General features: G+C 53.9%; 1 protein-coding gene and 1 long non-coding RNA gene across 2 annotated transcripts in view; both read right to left on the reverse strand.

Annotated features, from left to right (window-relative positions):
* Positions 1–3267, reverse strand: part of LOC120591619 (uncharacterized) — a 4699-nt gene extending 1432 nt beyond the window's left edge. The window contains exon 1 of the long non-coding RNA XR_005649929.1: positions 3218–3267. This is a non-coding gene — a long non-coding RNA (uncharacterized LOC120591619). The remainder of the gene's footprint in view (positions 1–3217) is intronic.
* Positions 3268–11307: 8040 nt separating this feature from the next.
* On the reverse strand, positions 11308–14641 carry LOC120591481 (uncharacterized). The gene is made up of 3 exons (XM_039848935.1): positions 14579–14641; positions 13836–14327; positions 11308–13673 (listed from the first exon to the last, which is right to left on the reverse strand). Exons 1-3 carry the CDS (start codon positions 14639–14641, stop codon positions 12978–12980), a joined length of 1251 nt encoding a protein of 416 aa, XP_039704869.1. The 3' UTR covers positions 11308–12977.
* Between the last annotated feature and the right edge of the window lie 353 nt (positions 14642–14994).

Here is a 14994-nt window from a genome sequence, read left to right on the forward strand (position 1 = left end):
AGGCAGTGGGGGAGCCTCAGAGCCACGCCTTCCAGGCACCAGGCACCAGCGGACAGGAGGATGCTGCAAAGGCTTCTGGGCCAGAAATGCCGAAGAAGGAGGCACCCCCAAGGCAACGAAGGGAACGAACAGAAGGCCCTGCTCCCCGAACCTCAGCGCCCTGCCGCTGGGCTCTTGAGTTGCTCATTTTGCGGCTGGGGCCCAAGGGCGACGCAGCCCTTAACGGCGACGCGGCCCTCAACGGCGAGCATCTCAGGAGACGCCTTCCCGCGTCGTTCTGCGCGATAACGCAGTGAGTGGTGGCCGCTGGAGCCCGAACCCCGGCCCTGGGGCACCTGAGCACCTGGAGGGGCGCGGAGGGGCCACCTGGAGGGGCGGCGGGACGCCGGGCCAGGCCCCGACCTCCGCCTCATCCACCGCCAGCTCCCAGGCGCCCTGTCTCAGAAACCTCCAGAGGGGAAACTGAGTCCCCAGCGCCGGAGAGACTTCCGAGAGCTCGGCCCCTCCTGATCCTCTAGCGCGGAGTCCCAGATAATAGGACACGTAGCTCTGGGTCACCTGAGTCACCTGCGGGGCTGGCGGGGCTGCTCCTCCCCTCTCCTGTGGGTCTGGAAGTTGCTCCCGCCAGGGATGGGAGAGCAGGGCTTAGGAGGCCGGGTGTAGGGACGCGGGGGGCGCAGGGAGACGCGCGGGATCGGGGCGCGGTGGCAGCGCCTGTCTCCAGGCTGCACCCATGTCCCGGGCTACTGCAGCACCTGCGAGACAACGGGGCGCCCTCTTCTCTCTCTCTGCGCCCTCTCCCTCATTCACCCCAAAATGCTGCGGTCTCCGCCGGCTGCGCGGGGCTCCTGCCTGCCCAGCCTGCGCACGCACAGTCTTTGCAGAAAGAAGTGTTGACAAAGGAGTAGGGTCTCGTTCGTGTATTTAAATGTATAGATGTAGAGAATAAATAACTGAAAACAAGCGCAAGCACATCCCAAGCCAGGCTTCAGTGGCCTTGTTCCTCGGGGCAGGTAAATCCACTCCGTGAAGTCAAATGGAAAAGCCAGCGCCCGCGGAAGGGGGCGGAGAGAGGGCTGCCACCAGGCCGGTCCCTCGGGAAGGACCTGCCGCCTCGGCTGCAGGTGTGCAGAGGCAGGAGACCTCGACGGCATCTCACAGGGTCGCATAAGAAAAACAGGTGCGGCCTACTTGCTACTTGTCTTCTTGGCTTTGACTTGCTAGAAGTATTTCTCCTGTATCACCCTCTGTTCTATATTTAGGGTCTCACTGGAGTCCATGGATTTTTTTTTTTTTTGGTCTTTTTTTCTCCCTTGTTACCTTCCTTGTTGAAATAAGCAAGCAGTTTCAATTCATTAAGAACTGTGGACGAGTCCCATCTCCACCTCCATCCCACAGTCTACCCTCTCTTCCCGAGTAAAATAAAGTCAACTCTCCAGGTGTTAAATACCATTGACTAATAATTATGTAATCAGCATAAAAACTAAGTGCTGGGTTAAGCCACAGGAAAATATGTTTTTGCACTTTCTGTCTGATTTCTATGTTATGTCTTTGAACAGCCAGGAATCCTAGCCCCAACGTTGCAATATTTATTTACTTATTAGTTTTTAGTGTATTACTTGAAAATTCTAACTTGCAAGCAAGAAAATTAATGCGTTGTAAATGTGACATGGGAACTGGGTGACCAGTAGGCTGACTTGCCATTTCTCTGCCTGCCTGTACTGCTGGTTCCACAGGTTGGTTAGTTTTGGGTGTATGACATATTTCATACTGACATGAGACCTATTACCTTGCTCACCTCATTCCTGGATGACACCCTGGAGTGGAGGAAAGACAAGAATCTAAGATGCTCATGTTCACACAAAGGCTCGGCCAAGAGCACGTCAGCCCGGGCCCCGCCCCCTGCGCCACCTGGCGTTCCCGACTCCAGGGCCAGTCTGTGACCACATCTGCTTCCCTAAGCTGGCAGAATGGAGTTCTGACTCTGAAATGACGTCAGCATTCCAACCTAGGCCTCCAGACATTAAATTTGGGCGTTAAATCCCACCCACCTCACCACCTAACCACAGCCCCTACACACGGGCTTGACCAGGCAGAATTTTGCAATGAGTTGCATAATAATTGGATCAGCAGCACAAACCACATTAGCCCTGCAAATGGAATTTTTAAACACCAGTGGGTCCCTGAGCTTCTCCGTGGCTCTTAAGGGGCATCGGTCCCTTCCGCCGTTGAAATGTCACGTCTTCCCAACCTGATCACTCGAGTTTCTTTCCACTGCTCTCCACACAGGCACACGTATGCATCTGACACACCAGATGCCCCCAAGAGTCCTTCTCAGTTACTGATTCCCTCAAGCAATCAGAAGACAGAGTGACTTTGGACCACTTCGTAAATTTCATTCGGGCTTTAAAACGATACTCTCGTTGGTGAAGTAAGGGCCATCATCCGGGACCCTGGGATACGTCTAGCTCAGCGCGGCTCGTGCCTGGTGCTCAGTAAACATGCCTCGTCGGACCCGCAAGTGGGAGAAGAGCCTCTAGTCTATTCTTAATACTTCTTCAATTTGAACGTCCCTAGGAGCCGAATCTTTGTTTTGGTTCCTGATTCTCTCTCACCCCCACCGTCTCCCCATCCCCCCGCCCCCACCCCCCTCAGGCTGTTCCTTCACCTCTGAAGGGCCCTACCCTCCGAGAGGAGGTGTCCTGACCAACACCAGTGGCCCTGTGGGGAGCGGGGGAGGGGGCTTCCACAAAGGTACCGCCCATGTCCTTGGAGCCAGCACGTTCACAGCCCGAGGGCCGCCCCCAGGAGCAGGACCGTCTTCCCGAACCTCCTCGACAGTCTGCAGTGGCTCCAGTCAAATAAAAACTACAGGCCAGAAATGCGCCCCGGGCGCGTGAACAGACAGATCGGGAGAGGACATGACCGTCCCTCCCATTCGCCGTCCTGATCTCCCCGTGTTCTGAGGTCAGTGGCTCCCTGGCGTTTAGATTTCGTCACATTAAAACATCGAATTAATGTCTAGTTTTCGGTGTAATTTTGATTCATCGACTCAACCATCGAATCTAAATTTTTTTTTAAAGGCCAGCGAAAGAGCTCGACCCTTCCAACCCACTCACTTCCAAATGAGATTCCTGACTCCTGATGTCATAGGCCAGTTTATTTTCAAGTCTGAATAAATATCGAGTCATTTTTGACAGCGACAGAGGTTACCTACCACGATGGGGCGACCAACACGGAGGACGCTACAGAGACATTCTGTGCCTTCGCCATGAAGAGGGCGCTGTTTCGGGTTATTGTTTCCCGGGCCCAAGACGCCCTCTGCCCTCCTCTGAATCCTGCCCGTCTCTCAGAGCTGAATCCGGGCCCCGCCTTCTCCTCAGTGTTCCCAGCTGACTCCGGCTCTCCAATTCCGCCTCTGAATCCGGCATCGCTTCCAGCCCTTCGGAGTAGCGTGTAATTATAAGGCTGTCGTGTCTAGTTTCGTGGTTTCGAGTGGGTTATTCTGGTCCCCCTATTGGATTGTCGTGGGCAGGGCCCATGTCTTCACGTCTTTTTCTGTTTTTGGTCCCAAGAGGAGCAGGTGTAGACGGAACACTAGGAGGGGCTCAGATGTCCGTGAGGACGGGTTCATTAGCTCTCCCATCACTGGTCATTCTCCACGACAGCCCCTTCGTGACCAGACAGGAGTCTGCTGTCAGCGCTGGGGAAGGGACTCTCCCCTGACCTCGCTAAAGCCGCACCGGACAAGCACGCTCGCTGCCTTCTCACGAGCGTCCAGCTGAGAAGTTGAAGGGGGAAAAGGTGAGCTGCGGCCACTTGCAATGCATCTTACCACCTACTTAAACGACGAGAATAAGATCGAGAACAAAGTACTGCGGAAAAAAGAGAAATCGCTGGGGGTTCAGAGGGAGAAGAGAACGGGACAGTGTCGACAGAGACGGAGGCGGAGGTGGAGGGGCCTGAACCTGTGGGATCGGTCACACCAGGACTCGAGCGCTGTCATCGGCCAATTATATGGCGTTGGACACCTCAGTGCTCTGCTACTGTGTGGTGTGGGCCGTGCCAGCACCTGGGGGCTCGTTACAAGCTCTGGATCTCGGCCGCCGAATGAGAATCTGCATTGTAATGAGCCCCCCGATCGTCCGCAGGCACAGTGGGGTTTGAGAAGCCTGACTTAGAGATAACAGTGATCGCCACCCTCCACCCCGCCCCCAGCATCCGCTTTAGATGGCGAACAGGGCCTCCAGCTTGCTCTGGGGAGACGACCCCTTCCTCAGGAATCACCCGCCACTTCGTTGGGGGTTTGGAGCTAAGCTCATCAGAACATGCCATCTTTCAGGCCACAGTGGCTCATCTGCGGTTGAGCACATGGGCCAGGTCAGGCTGGTCAGAGTCAACTAGACGGAGCCAGGGCGGCTGTTGGATCACGAGCGAAAGCCGACTTGCTCTTTCTCTCAAGCTGAGAAGGAGAGACGATGCTGGCTGGGCTTGTCGCTGTAGACGGTATTAGGTTGTCACCACTGTGAATCATCTTACAGAGGCTATCAAGTGGTCACTCGTGTGAACCTGGGGACCTGAAAAGGGGCCAGGGACCAAGTAGGAGAGCCACGAAGAGATAGCAACCCCTTAGGGTGGTTTGAGCCCACACAGAGGAGCTAGGTCTCAGAAGCTACTTAATAACACGGCTCGGTAGAGCTGTTTGCTCAAGTCGGTTTGGGTGAAGTTTTCCGACACTCGAGAACAAATGAGCTCATGCGCCGGCAGCGTCCACTCCGCTCCGCACAGAGTCATTATGCTGGGGCTGGGGCTGCGGTCGCCCGCCCTGCGGCATCACTGCGGCGGGCGAGCATGTCTCGGAGGCCTTGGTAGATTTCAGTGGCTCCTTTAATGCGGACAAAGAGAGGAAACCTGAAGACCATTTTATTGAACTTTGACTAATCTAGACAAAATAGGGCTTTGTAGACTATTCTCTTCGGCAGAATAAAATCGAGGGTACGAACTAGAGGGCTCGCAGGGGTCTCGGAGGAGACCGTGGGGTCAGCACCGGTGCCTTATGAGATCCGTCTGCTGGAGGGGAGAGGGACACTCGTCCTCTCTCCTGGAGCCTCCTCCTGCAGCCTCTCTCCCTGCCCACCCGGGGGTGGAGGTGATTGGACGGGCTTCCGGTTCAGCTCCGGTTCCGCTCTGCCCCGCTTTCCCTCCCTGTTTGAGAAGGACGTGAGTTCCCCGCTGCTGCTGCTCCGTGCTGTTAGTCACACTCGAGGTCGATTGCATCCGTCAGGGCACGGCCTGTCCTCCCAAACTGAGGTCTGCAGGGAGCCACGCGGCCCACGCACGCCAAGCCCTCTCCTCCATCTCACTCACTCTCTTAACATGATCCAAAGGCGGGCAGGGAAGAGGGGTGCTCTTTTTGGGAGACCCCGTGAACGCCGCAGTAGTCAGGATAGGTTGGAGGGGGCTGAGATGGAAACGGGGAACCAGCTTTGAAGCCCCCACAAAGGACTAGGGCTGTGCTAGTGACATAATGACAGAGAAAGGACGGAGAGAGCGGAAACGAAGCGGCCGCGGGACGCGTGTGGGCTGACCCGCGGGCAGAGGGAGGCTGCGGACGCGGAGGATGGAGGGGGAGTCCGTTTCGGGGTGACGGGGTGTCTCGCTGGGAAAATCCAGCAGGAAATAGAACTGCAGGGCTGAGGGTCAGGAGGGCGGGAGAGAAGCGTTTCACAGAAATAAAAACTGAACCGTAGAGGTGCGGATGAAATCCCGCCGGAGAAAGTGTGGAGCGTAAGGAAAGGCCGGTGAGGGGACCGGACGGGACAGGACGCCTGCGCTCAGGAGGCCCCGGGACAGGGAGGAGCAGGCGAAGGAGGGCGAAGCCGCCGGAGAGAGCGGAGCACGAGGGGCGTGGAACCCACGGGGGGGCAGAGTGCCAAGACAGAGGACACCCCGAAAATGCTCAGAGTAAATAAACAAACCAGCTACAGGCACGGGCCAGGGGAAGGCCTCACTTGACCCCTGGGAGCGGTTCGGAAGCCACGCCACAGGGCCCGAGGGCCCAGCTGTCTGTGGGGCCGACTTACCACCCACCACCCCCCACCCCGCCCCTCACCCAGGAGCCCAGGTCCGAGGTGGAGGGTGCACTGGGAGCTGGGTCCCGTAGAAACCGCCCAGGCTACTGGCCGCCCCCTAGGACGCCCAGGAAGGAGCAGCCCAGACAACCCAGGTCAAAGCCATGGTGAAATCTCCTGCGTCTCCCCGAGCACGGCCAGGCCACTGCCAGCCCGGAAGGCCACCTGCCTCGGCCCCAAGCGGGCCCCATCTGGCCTGCTCCCGAGGCCTGCTGCTCCTGGGACTGTGGCTGGGACGGACCCAGAGAGGTGACTCTGCGCTCAAAGTCGTGTCTCTTTAAGCACTTAATGAGGGGGGTGGGGGGGAAGCTGCATAAAGGAAACTACAGAGACTGGAAAAAAAATCCTCTGATAAGCTGCATTCAAATCACTTACTTAGGAAAGAAATTAATGTTAACCGCTGAGGCTAAGGAATGAGTGAGGGACGTGGCCTTGCATGTCGAACCCCAACTTCTCATTCTGGTCACACATCGTCCTTCTCCGTGGATTTGACGTTGATTCCATCATTTAAAGCAGCCCCCCAATGTGTCCGGGCCCTCAGGCCCAGGGAAGGCTGCTCACTGCCTCGGTGGGGCGGCCCTGGGCCCACTGAGACAGGCTGGCATGGCCCCTTGTCCGGTCAGTCCCCACCTACTGTCCGACAGCTATCTGCCATGTGACAGTCACGGGGAAAAATTTCCAGAAGCCTATATGAGACTCAAAATCCACCTGAATCATTTCTCCCGCGGATGGGGTGTTTTTTCAAATGAGAGGTCAACCGACTTAAAAAAAAAAATACTTTCCACAAAATATTTTAAAATTAAAAACTAAATTATGCTCTTACATTCTGCACTATATCCCTCCGTCCACCGGTGAGAGCGAAGGACAGGAAGAGACCTGTGGCGTCCCCAAGTCCAGTCCCCGCAGTCCTGGGGATGCTTCAGAAGGCGCACCAAGGCCCATAGACAGGAACTATTCTCCCAAGAGTATTTCAAGAGGAGGAAATGTAATTTCTCCAATCCTCGGGCTGAACACTTAGACATTCTAATTTCAGTTTAGAACCGATCTCGTCGTTCAGCGCGACAGACATTGTGAAGAAAGGACTCCCCTTTCAGTGAACGGGGAAAGAAACCCCTAGGGCCTTCGCGTCTTCCCATCATTCTGCTCACGCACGGTTATCGCTATGCGCTCGATAAACACGCGCTAAACCTTTCACTAGTCCTAATTACGCAGATGAAAGCAAATTTTGCATAAAGTCCGTGTTATGAAAATATTATCACACTCTTCCACGCTAAACTAATTGGGCTCTATTTTAAGATTTTCGGCATTAAATGAAAGATATTCTCAGTCATTACTTGGAGGCCAAGCAAACACATTTGTGAAGCCATCGACACTGGGGAATCGTCTGCCTGGATCTCGGCTGCTAAGGTGACGATTTCAGATTCCTCCCACTGCTCAGAAATGGGGGACACGCTGCATTGCCGGAAGCTGCAGGCTTCCGTGGCACTCCGGCGCTCAGAGGAGGCCGTGCCTGATGTGTTCCCGTAGACTTAAGGATTCTTCCTATTTTGACCTATTTCCATCAGACCTCTCATTTGAAAAGGGAAAAGGGTATTTTATATAAAACAATACAGATATTGTTGAAGTCCTTGTTATAAACGATATAAACATTGTCCCGTAGCATCTGTTGAAAAACATTATATAAATGTATTCACTTCTTTTTCAGTAACTACTTTCTCCTCCTAATGTTTTGTTTGAAAGGCTCACCCACATCAGCGCAGGCCGCGTACACATGTTTTAACTGCCGTGCACTATTCTGCTGTGGATGCTATTCTACAATTTGTCTGTACCCTCAGCCCGGAATGGAGATGTAGGCCATTTCCAAGGTTTTGCTGTTACAAACAACACCACATCGATGGTTCTTGCATGTAACTTCCCAGGCACAGGTGTGAGAAATTCCACAGGGCACGTCCCTAGACGTAAAACCGACGATGGTGAAATATCTCCACATTCACAGACGCTGCGAGATTGTTCTCCAAACACTGCGCCGATCCGCACTTCCACACGGCGGTAGCACGTGACAGACAGTTCCCGCGGCTTCACATCTTCCCCAAGGTCGGGTACTACAAGATTTGAATCTTTGCCCATCTGATGAGCATGAGACAGAATCTTATTGTTGCTTTGATTTACATTTTTCTGGGGTTGCCCTTGTCCTCAGATATTTGCTGCCTTTTCCCCCTCCATGAGCTGTCTTATCATATTTTTTCATATTCTTTGTCCATTTTTTCTTTCTGTTTGCCTCTCCTTACTTTGAAAGTTATTTGCATATTTTTTTACCTCTTTTGTAACATCTCTATTTTTTTTATTTTTTATTATTATTTATGCCTACAGCACCTGGTCTTCCTAGGTGGTCTCTCATCCACGTACTAACCAGACCCGACCCTGCTTAGCCTCTGAGATCAGACATCGGGCTTGTTCAGGGTGGCGTGGCCGTAGACCATGGACCGTGGCTCCATTGGGGCGCGAACCCAGGACCTTCTGTGTGTAAAGCAGACACGCTCACCGCTACACTATGGAACCACGTCCTATAATTCTCTATTAAAATATAATTCATATCCCATACAGGCCACTCGCTCACCGTGTACAATTCAGTGGATTTTAGTATATTCACAGAATTGTACATCCAAATCTACAATCAATTCCAGAATCAGTTTTTAGAAGACTAGAAATTCTTCATTATTCCCCCCAAAAAATCTTCGTGCACTTTAGTCATAACCCCCGTCTCCTCATTTTCCCCAGCCCGAGGCTACACTAATCTTATTTCTGTCTCTCTGGATTTACCTATTCTGGACATTTCATATAAATAGAATCATAAAATACATGACCTTTTGAATAATGAGCTTCTCTCACTTGGCATATTTTCAAGTTTCACTCATGTTGTGACATGGGTCAGTACTTTCTTTTGTAATTATGGTAAAATATACACGATATGAAATTTACCATTTTAACCCTTTCAGAGGGTGCAATTCCATTCCATTAAGTCTGTGGTGATGCCATCGTCACCACGGTCCACCTCCAGAATCTTACACCTTCCCCAGCAGAAACTCTGCTCCTATTACACGCTAACCCCCCGCTCCCCCTCCCTGGCCCCTGGCAACCGCCATTGTCCTTCCTGTCTATGAATCTGACGACTCTAATTAACTCACATAAGTGAAATCACACAATATTTGTCCTTTCGTGACTGGTTTACTTCACTTGGCATGTTTTCAAGGTTCGTCCGTATTTTAGTGTGTGGCAGAATGTCCTTCCTCTTTAAGGCCGAATAATATTCTTTTGTATGTACGTAACACATTTTGTTTATCTATTCATCCATTGATGGGCACTTAGGTTATTTCCACCTTTTGAAGATTATGCTGCTGTAAACGTTGGTGTACAAATACATATCGGAGTCTTTGTTTTCCATTATTTTGTGTATATATCCAGAAATGGAGTTGCTGGGTCACATGATAATTGCGTGTGTAATTTTTTGAGGAGCTGCCATACTGTTTTCCTACTTATATATCCCCAGCACTCGTCTTTTGCTGGTTGTATTTGTTGCAGATCTCTTCCCCCAGTGCATGATTGTCTTTATCTTTATTGCACAGGATTTTAATTTTAATATCAAATTTATGAATCTTTCTTTTATAGCTTTCGCTTCTTGTATCGTGTTTAAGATGCTTTCCCACCTCAATCTTAGAAAATATTCTTTTATATGTCTATTTTTCCCATATTAGTCTTTAATCTATCTGAACTGACTTCTTTGCATGTCATGAGACAAGGATCTAATTTAATTGTTTCCCTATATTGACAGCCAAATGTCCCAAACGGCAAACCCATGCTTTCCCCACTAATTCTATGCCTGCCCTCGATCAACTTCCCATAGGGGTCAATTTCTAGGTTTTCTGGACTTTTCGACTGATTCACCTTCTATTCCGGCCTCAATGCACTGACTTAATTGTATCAGCTTTTTTAATAAGTCTTAATATTTAGACAGCAAGTCCCACATTGTATTCTTTTCCATTTAAATTATCTTGTCTATCTTTGGTCCTTTACTCTTGCATGTGAATTTTAGGATGCTCTATTCGAGTTTCAGACATTGCACCGCATTTTTTTTTTTTGCATTGAATTTTTAAATTAACATTAAGTATGTACTAAAAACTCTGTGACATTGCACCTCCCCACCCACGACACCAGTTCTGAGCTCTGACTGCCTCATTTTACAAATAAGGACCACCATTGTCATTCCCGCAATCATGCCAAGTATGCTGGGGAAGAGCCAAGTCTAGAAGCCTGAACCCACTGACCTAATGCTCCTTCCACTAACTTCACACAGGCCCCCCCCCCCGCAAATGACAGAGCTCTGCCTTCTATTATCTTTCTATGTAAGTCCAGGCGTTCAGTCAGCATCTCTGAGTGCCAACGGGCCTCCTGGCTCAGGCTGTGGGCGCAGCCCCTGCTCCTGACCTGTGCTAGGATGTAGCCGCAGGGGCCGAGTGTAGGCCCAGAGCCAGCCCTGAGGAAGCAAAGTGGCTCTGAGCCCCTGCCTGCGGTCAGTGCCGAGGGGCAGAGGCTGCAGGGGGAGGAGGGCGAGCAGCCCCGGGTAGCGGAGGGGCGCAGCCCCGGAGGTCAGAGGCTGTGCGTGTGAGAACCAACTGACTCATGCTTGCCAACCCACAGGATGTCAGAACGCAGAAACCAGAGTGCTAAGGGGTTAATTTATTGTTAAAACAAGACACGACCGCCAAGGGCTCCAGCACTTGCTTCCTATGGCCAAACATTTGCTCCACGCAGGCAAATTACACAGAAGCGAAATTTTAATCAGAAGGTTGCTGGGCTGCCGCAGAAGGAGAGTGGGCAGGACCGCTCACGGCTTGAATGCGTTCTGACGTGAGGGGTGCTTGTTCCCATAACGGGCCTGGCGGGGGCCGGCCCCGATGGATACCCGTGTCTGCTCCCCGAGTCCCTTCCCCTTGTCTCTAACTCACCCACCCCGGACGTGGCCTTACTGTGATTCGATCGTCACCAACATATTCATAAGGGAAGTAGGTTTGTTTGCTCCTCTAATTTGAATTATATTTTAACTCAGAAAGTGGGTTATTTCTAATTCCTTGGGGACAAGAAGAAGCTCCGTTTAGCCAGGAAGGAAACTTAGGCTGAAAAAGTTACGGGACTCGCCCATCCATGCTGGCCCCGCGGAGCGGTTGCCTGAGCTGCCTCTCGGGCTGGCTTTTTATCCAGCTGAGAGGGGGAAATGTCTGACAGCACAAAGCACTGAAGGTTACGCGGCTAAACTTGGTACCTAACCACATCAACCTCTGAGGTTAAGACACTCGAAGGTGGAGACCCTGACTTCTCCTCCTGCACGACTCCCACAGCGCCTGGCCCCAACGTGCTCACACAGGCGCTTCAGACGTGCGGACGGCTGAGCTCCTCCTGCACCCCAAGGGTCCCCGACACACGCAGAGGCGGAGGACACCACGCCACATCGTTTCCTTGTGCTCAGCAAGCCACCTTTTAATCCACACGAGGTCCACTTCGGGGAGCACATGACGGTCCCCTCCTCTAGCCCACTGCCATCCCCCCCCCTGCCCTATCTGCCTCTGGACCTTTCTGGCCCCTGGGGCACCACCCGCCATCCTTGGGGTGGTGGTGACAACCGTTACTTCTGACCCAGACGCAGAGGTGGGTCTGACCTACACATCCCAGACGAGCTCACCTTCCCCTGACCATGGCCCTGGCCCTCATCACAAGTGTGGGGTGTCTTTGCTGGCAAAGCATCTGTGTCTTCCCCCCTGTGACCAAGGCTCCCCTCCCCGCAGGGACTCCGGAGCAGAGGGAAGGAGGGAGTGAGAGCAGAAGAAACGTCCAGCAGAAGAAATGCGGCCACACATTTCACAGACACGTGCCGAGCGGCTGTGGGGCAGACACGTTGTAAGGACCTGAGTCTTCAAAGAATTCGAGACACGAGCGTCCTTGTCCCGGCTCTGCCACCAGCTCAGCAGGCAGCCTCGAGACTGTCAGTTTAAGCTCTCTGCACATCGGTTTCCCCATCCACAGAGTCAGAGGTTCGGGGCTGAACAGCCTCTGAGTTCCCCTCCGTTCCCAACAGCCCGGGCGTTTTGCGCATGAGCATTTTTAAGTACGGTTCAAAGGTCGTAACAAATACGTCATAAATTTAGTAAAACGTATACAAAGAACTATCTCCCAACGAGATGCAAGTCCTCTTAAAATTAATATTGCCAAGTGGTTCTGGATGATTCCGTGGAAGCCATTCCACATGGCTCATAAGAATGGATGACGGCCCAGAGCATAGAATACCTGAGCAAGAATGAACGAGTGCTCTGAGCCTAAAATACTTGAGTAAGGAAGGAAAAAGAGAGGATGCTGCCGTTTGAGCTTTCCAATGTAGCGTTTCAAGTTATCGTGTGGTTCAGCTTTTATGGTCGGGAAAAATATATACCTGTAGATGGTTCAAACGAGCTGCCCACTGCTACATGCCCATTGCGAACAGGAACGGTTATCTCAGCCGTGTTCGTTGAAGCTCATTATGTCCAAGGAGACAAATTCAGAATATGTATATTGAACCAACAATTCCATTTTTAATCTGTTTTCGTTGAAGCTTCTTCCTTTCCTGACTCCTTCTGGCTCCCTTTCTCCTGCTCCCCACGGTTCCTGCTGCCCTGGGTCCTTGGACATCGAGGGGCTTATGGATGGACTTCCGAGGGCTCGGCCCCCTAGAACGGTAGGGGGTGTGTACTCTTATCTACTACTTTTCGTCCCTCTAAAGGGACCTCTGACCCAAAAGTGGCCTCCGATTATGCTTCGTGTTCATGTGAGAAACATTTCCAAGCCAGACCCGCATGTGAACACGCAGCGTGGCAGAAAGTGTCCGGATTCCCGGCAAATCGGCGGGCCACCTCGGCACCGCCACATCTCTGTGGAATGGGTGTCCCCGTGAGGACGAAACTGGGTCACATCTGTGACCCCCGGGGCGCCGCTGGAGCTCGGCGGACGGCAGACTTCATGCCGGTCAAGGCGAAGGGAGATCAGAGCTGCCTCTCCGGTCACCCGCACACAGGTGACCAGCGTGCCACACGCAGGGAGAACTGAAACACAGCGTCCGGTGCCCCCAGGAGTTGCACTGCTCCCCAACAGTGCTCTGAGAGCCGACCGAGCCCCTCCGCCCACCGCAGTCACTCCCCGGCGCAGCGCCCCCTCACATGGACGTCGCCGGAGGGGCCAGGGGCCCGGCGCCCACCGCACCGCGAAGCCCCGCACCGTCCGCTCCTCCCACCTTCGCCAGCAGAGCCACTTCCTGATCCGCGAGGCACCTTCGGACCCCACTTCTTCTTCCTCCCTGACTTTCATTTCTCGTACCTTGTCTTGAGCCACATCCTCTGTGCTGCAAACAGCTCCCACTTCCGCCGGCCCAGCACCCCGAGCACTTCCTCCGTGGCCACCCTCTGCATCGGGCGCCTGGACGCCCACAGCTCTGGGGGATGTTTCTAAATCGTGCAGACCGCCCTGATGGGGAAACCAGCATGTCATAAGGTTCCCTAAAAACCGTGCTGTGCGCTGGAGACCCCGGGATGGGGCCTGCACCCCGGCACAGACCTGCCAAGGCCCCACTCTACGCAAAAACCAGAGAGCGCTCTTCGTGCGAGTTTCTAGAACTTGGTGACTCACACTGTTCTCTCCATTTTCCCGGGTAAGTGCTGTGGGTTCGTGTTCAAACACCAGCTCCACCGCCAACGAGCTTAGGCTCCTGAGCCCTGAACCTGCACGAGCGTCAGTCCCGGAGGCAGATGTGACACATTCTAGACTCGGAAACAGGGCGAAGCGGGCATCACATGGAGTCTGTGGCCAGAGCAGCCAAGAGCTGCCGGAGGGAGAGAAAGCAGACCCCGTCTGGCTGAGCCGAGGGAGCAGGACGCGCTGAAGTTGAGCCCTTCCAACTCCCGTGAGCTTAGGAGGGCCTTGCGGAGTTGGGGTGTACGTAGCGTGGTCGCTATGTGATGACCGCAACAGCAACAACCCGCACGGAGCGGCCGTGTGGCGCCGGGGGCCGAACGCGCCCGGGCCCCGCCCTCGCCACGCGGACCTCGGCGCCTCGTTCCGCAGATGTGGAGTGTGAGGCTGAGGGAGAGGACGTCCCCCCACCAGCCAGCAGAGCCAGGTCTGCGTGGGGCCGTCACCGCTGCCGCGGCCCCTCCCCCAGCTCCCCCAGCGCTGTCACCTGGACTACCAGGAGAAGAAAGGAGCCGTGTGGCCCCAGGCGGCGCTAGTCCTGGGGTGACACGGTGAGCCAGGAGGCCGCTGGCTTGCCCTCTCTCTCTCTCATAAGACGGTCCTTCTTCAGGTGCGCGGCTGGGCCCAAGTCCTTGGAAAGGTTCACAGGCAGCCACGTAACCAGGGAGAGGGCGCCAGACCCTGGCCCCCAGCCCCGGCTCACGCATGGGCTCGGGAGCACCCCCACCCCCCACCACCGCCATGAGGAAAGAACACCCTGTCGGGGAACTGAAGCCTAACGGGCAGCAACAGCACGATGATGGCCTCGGTCACCTATCGCCTCCCCAGTCCAACGGCTCATAGCTGGTGGGTGTCCAGGAAAGCAGGCAAGAGCGGTCCTTGTCACTGTGGCTCTGTGGCAAGGCGCTTCGCTGCTTCAGACATGAGCTCTCCCCAGACCGCAGGGTCCACCGATGAGGCTGATGGAGGTGGCCCTGCCAGGGCCGCAGGTGGCCAGCACCCGAGCTCCTGAACCACCAGGAGCCGTCAGATGAGACGCGGGCTGCCGCTTCTCGGGGAAGAGGGCGCATCGCACTGAGGACCGCCGCAGAGAGCC

Source organism: Pteropus medius, unplaced genomic scaffold, assembly GCF_902729225.1.
Source record: "Pteropus medius unplaced genomic scaffold, Ma_sr-lr_union100, whole genome shotgun sequence".
Taxonomy (NCBI): domain Eukaryota; kingdom Metazoa; phylum Chordata; class Mammalia; order Chiroptera; family Pteropodidae; genus Pteropus; species Pteropus medius.

Coding starts and splice junctions, on each gene's coding strand:
- LOC120591481 (XM_039848935.1), bottom strand. CDS start 14,641: ATGGCGGTGGTGGGGGGTGGGGGTGCTCCCGAGCCCATGCGTGAGCCG. Junction 14,328..14,578: donor AGCCGGGGCTGGGGGCCAGG/GTCTGGCGCCCT, acceptor GGCCCCACGCAG/ACCTGGCTCTGCTGGCTGGT. Junction 13,674..13,835: donor GGGAAAATGGAGAGAACAGT/GTGAGTCACCAA, acceptor TTTCCCCATCAG/GGCGGTCTGCACGATTTAGA.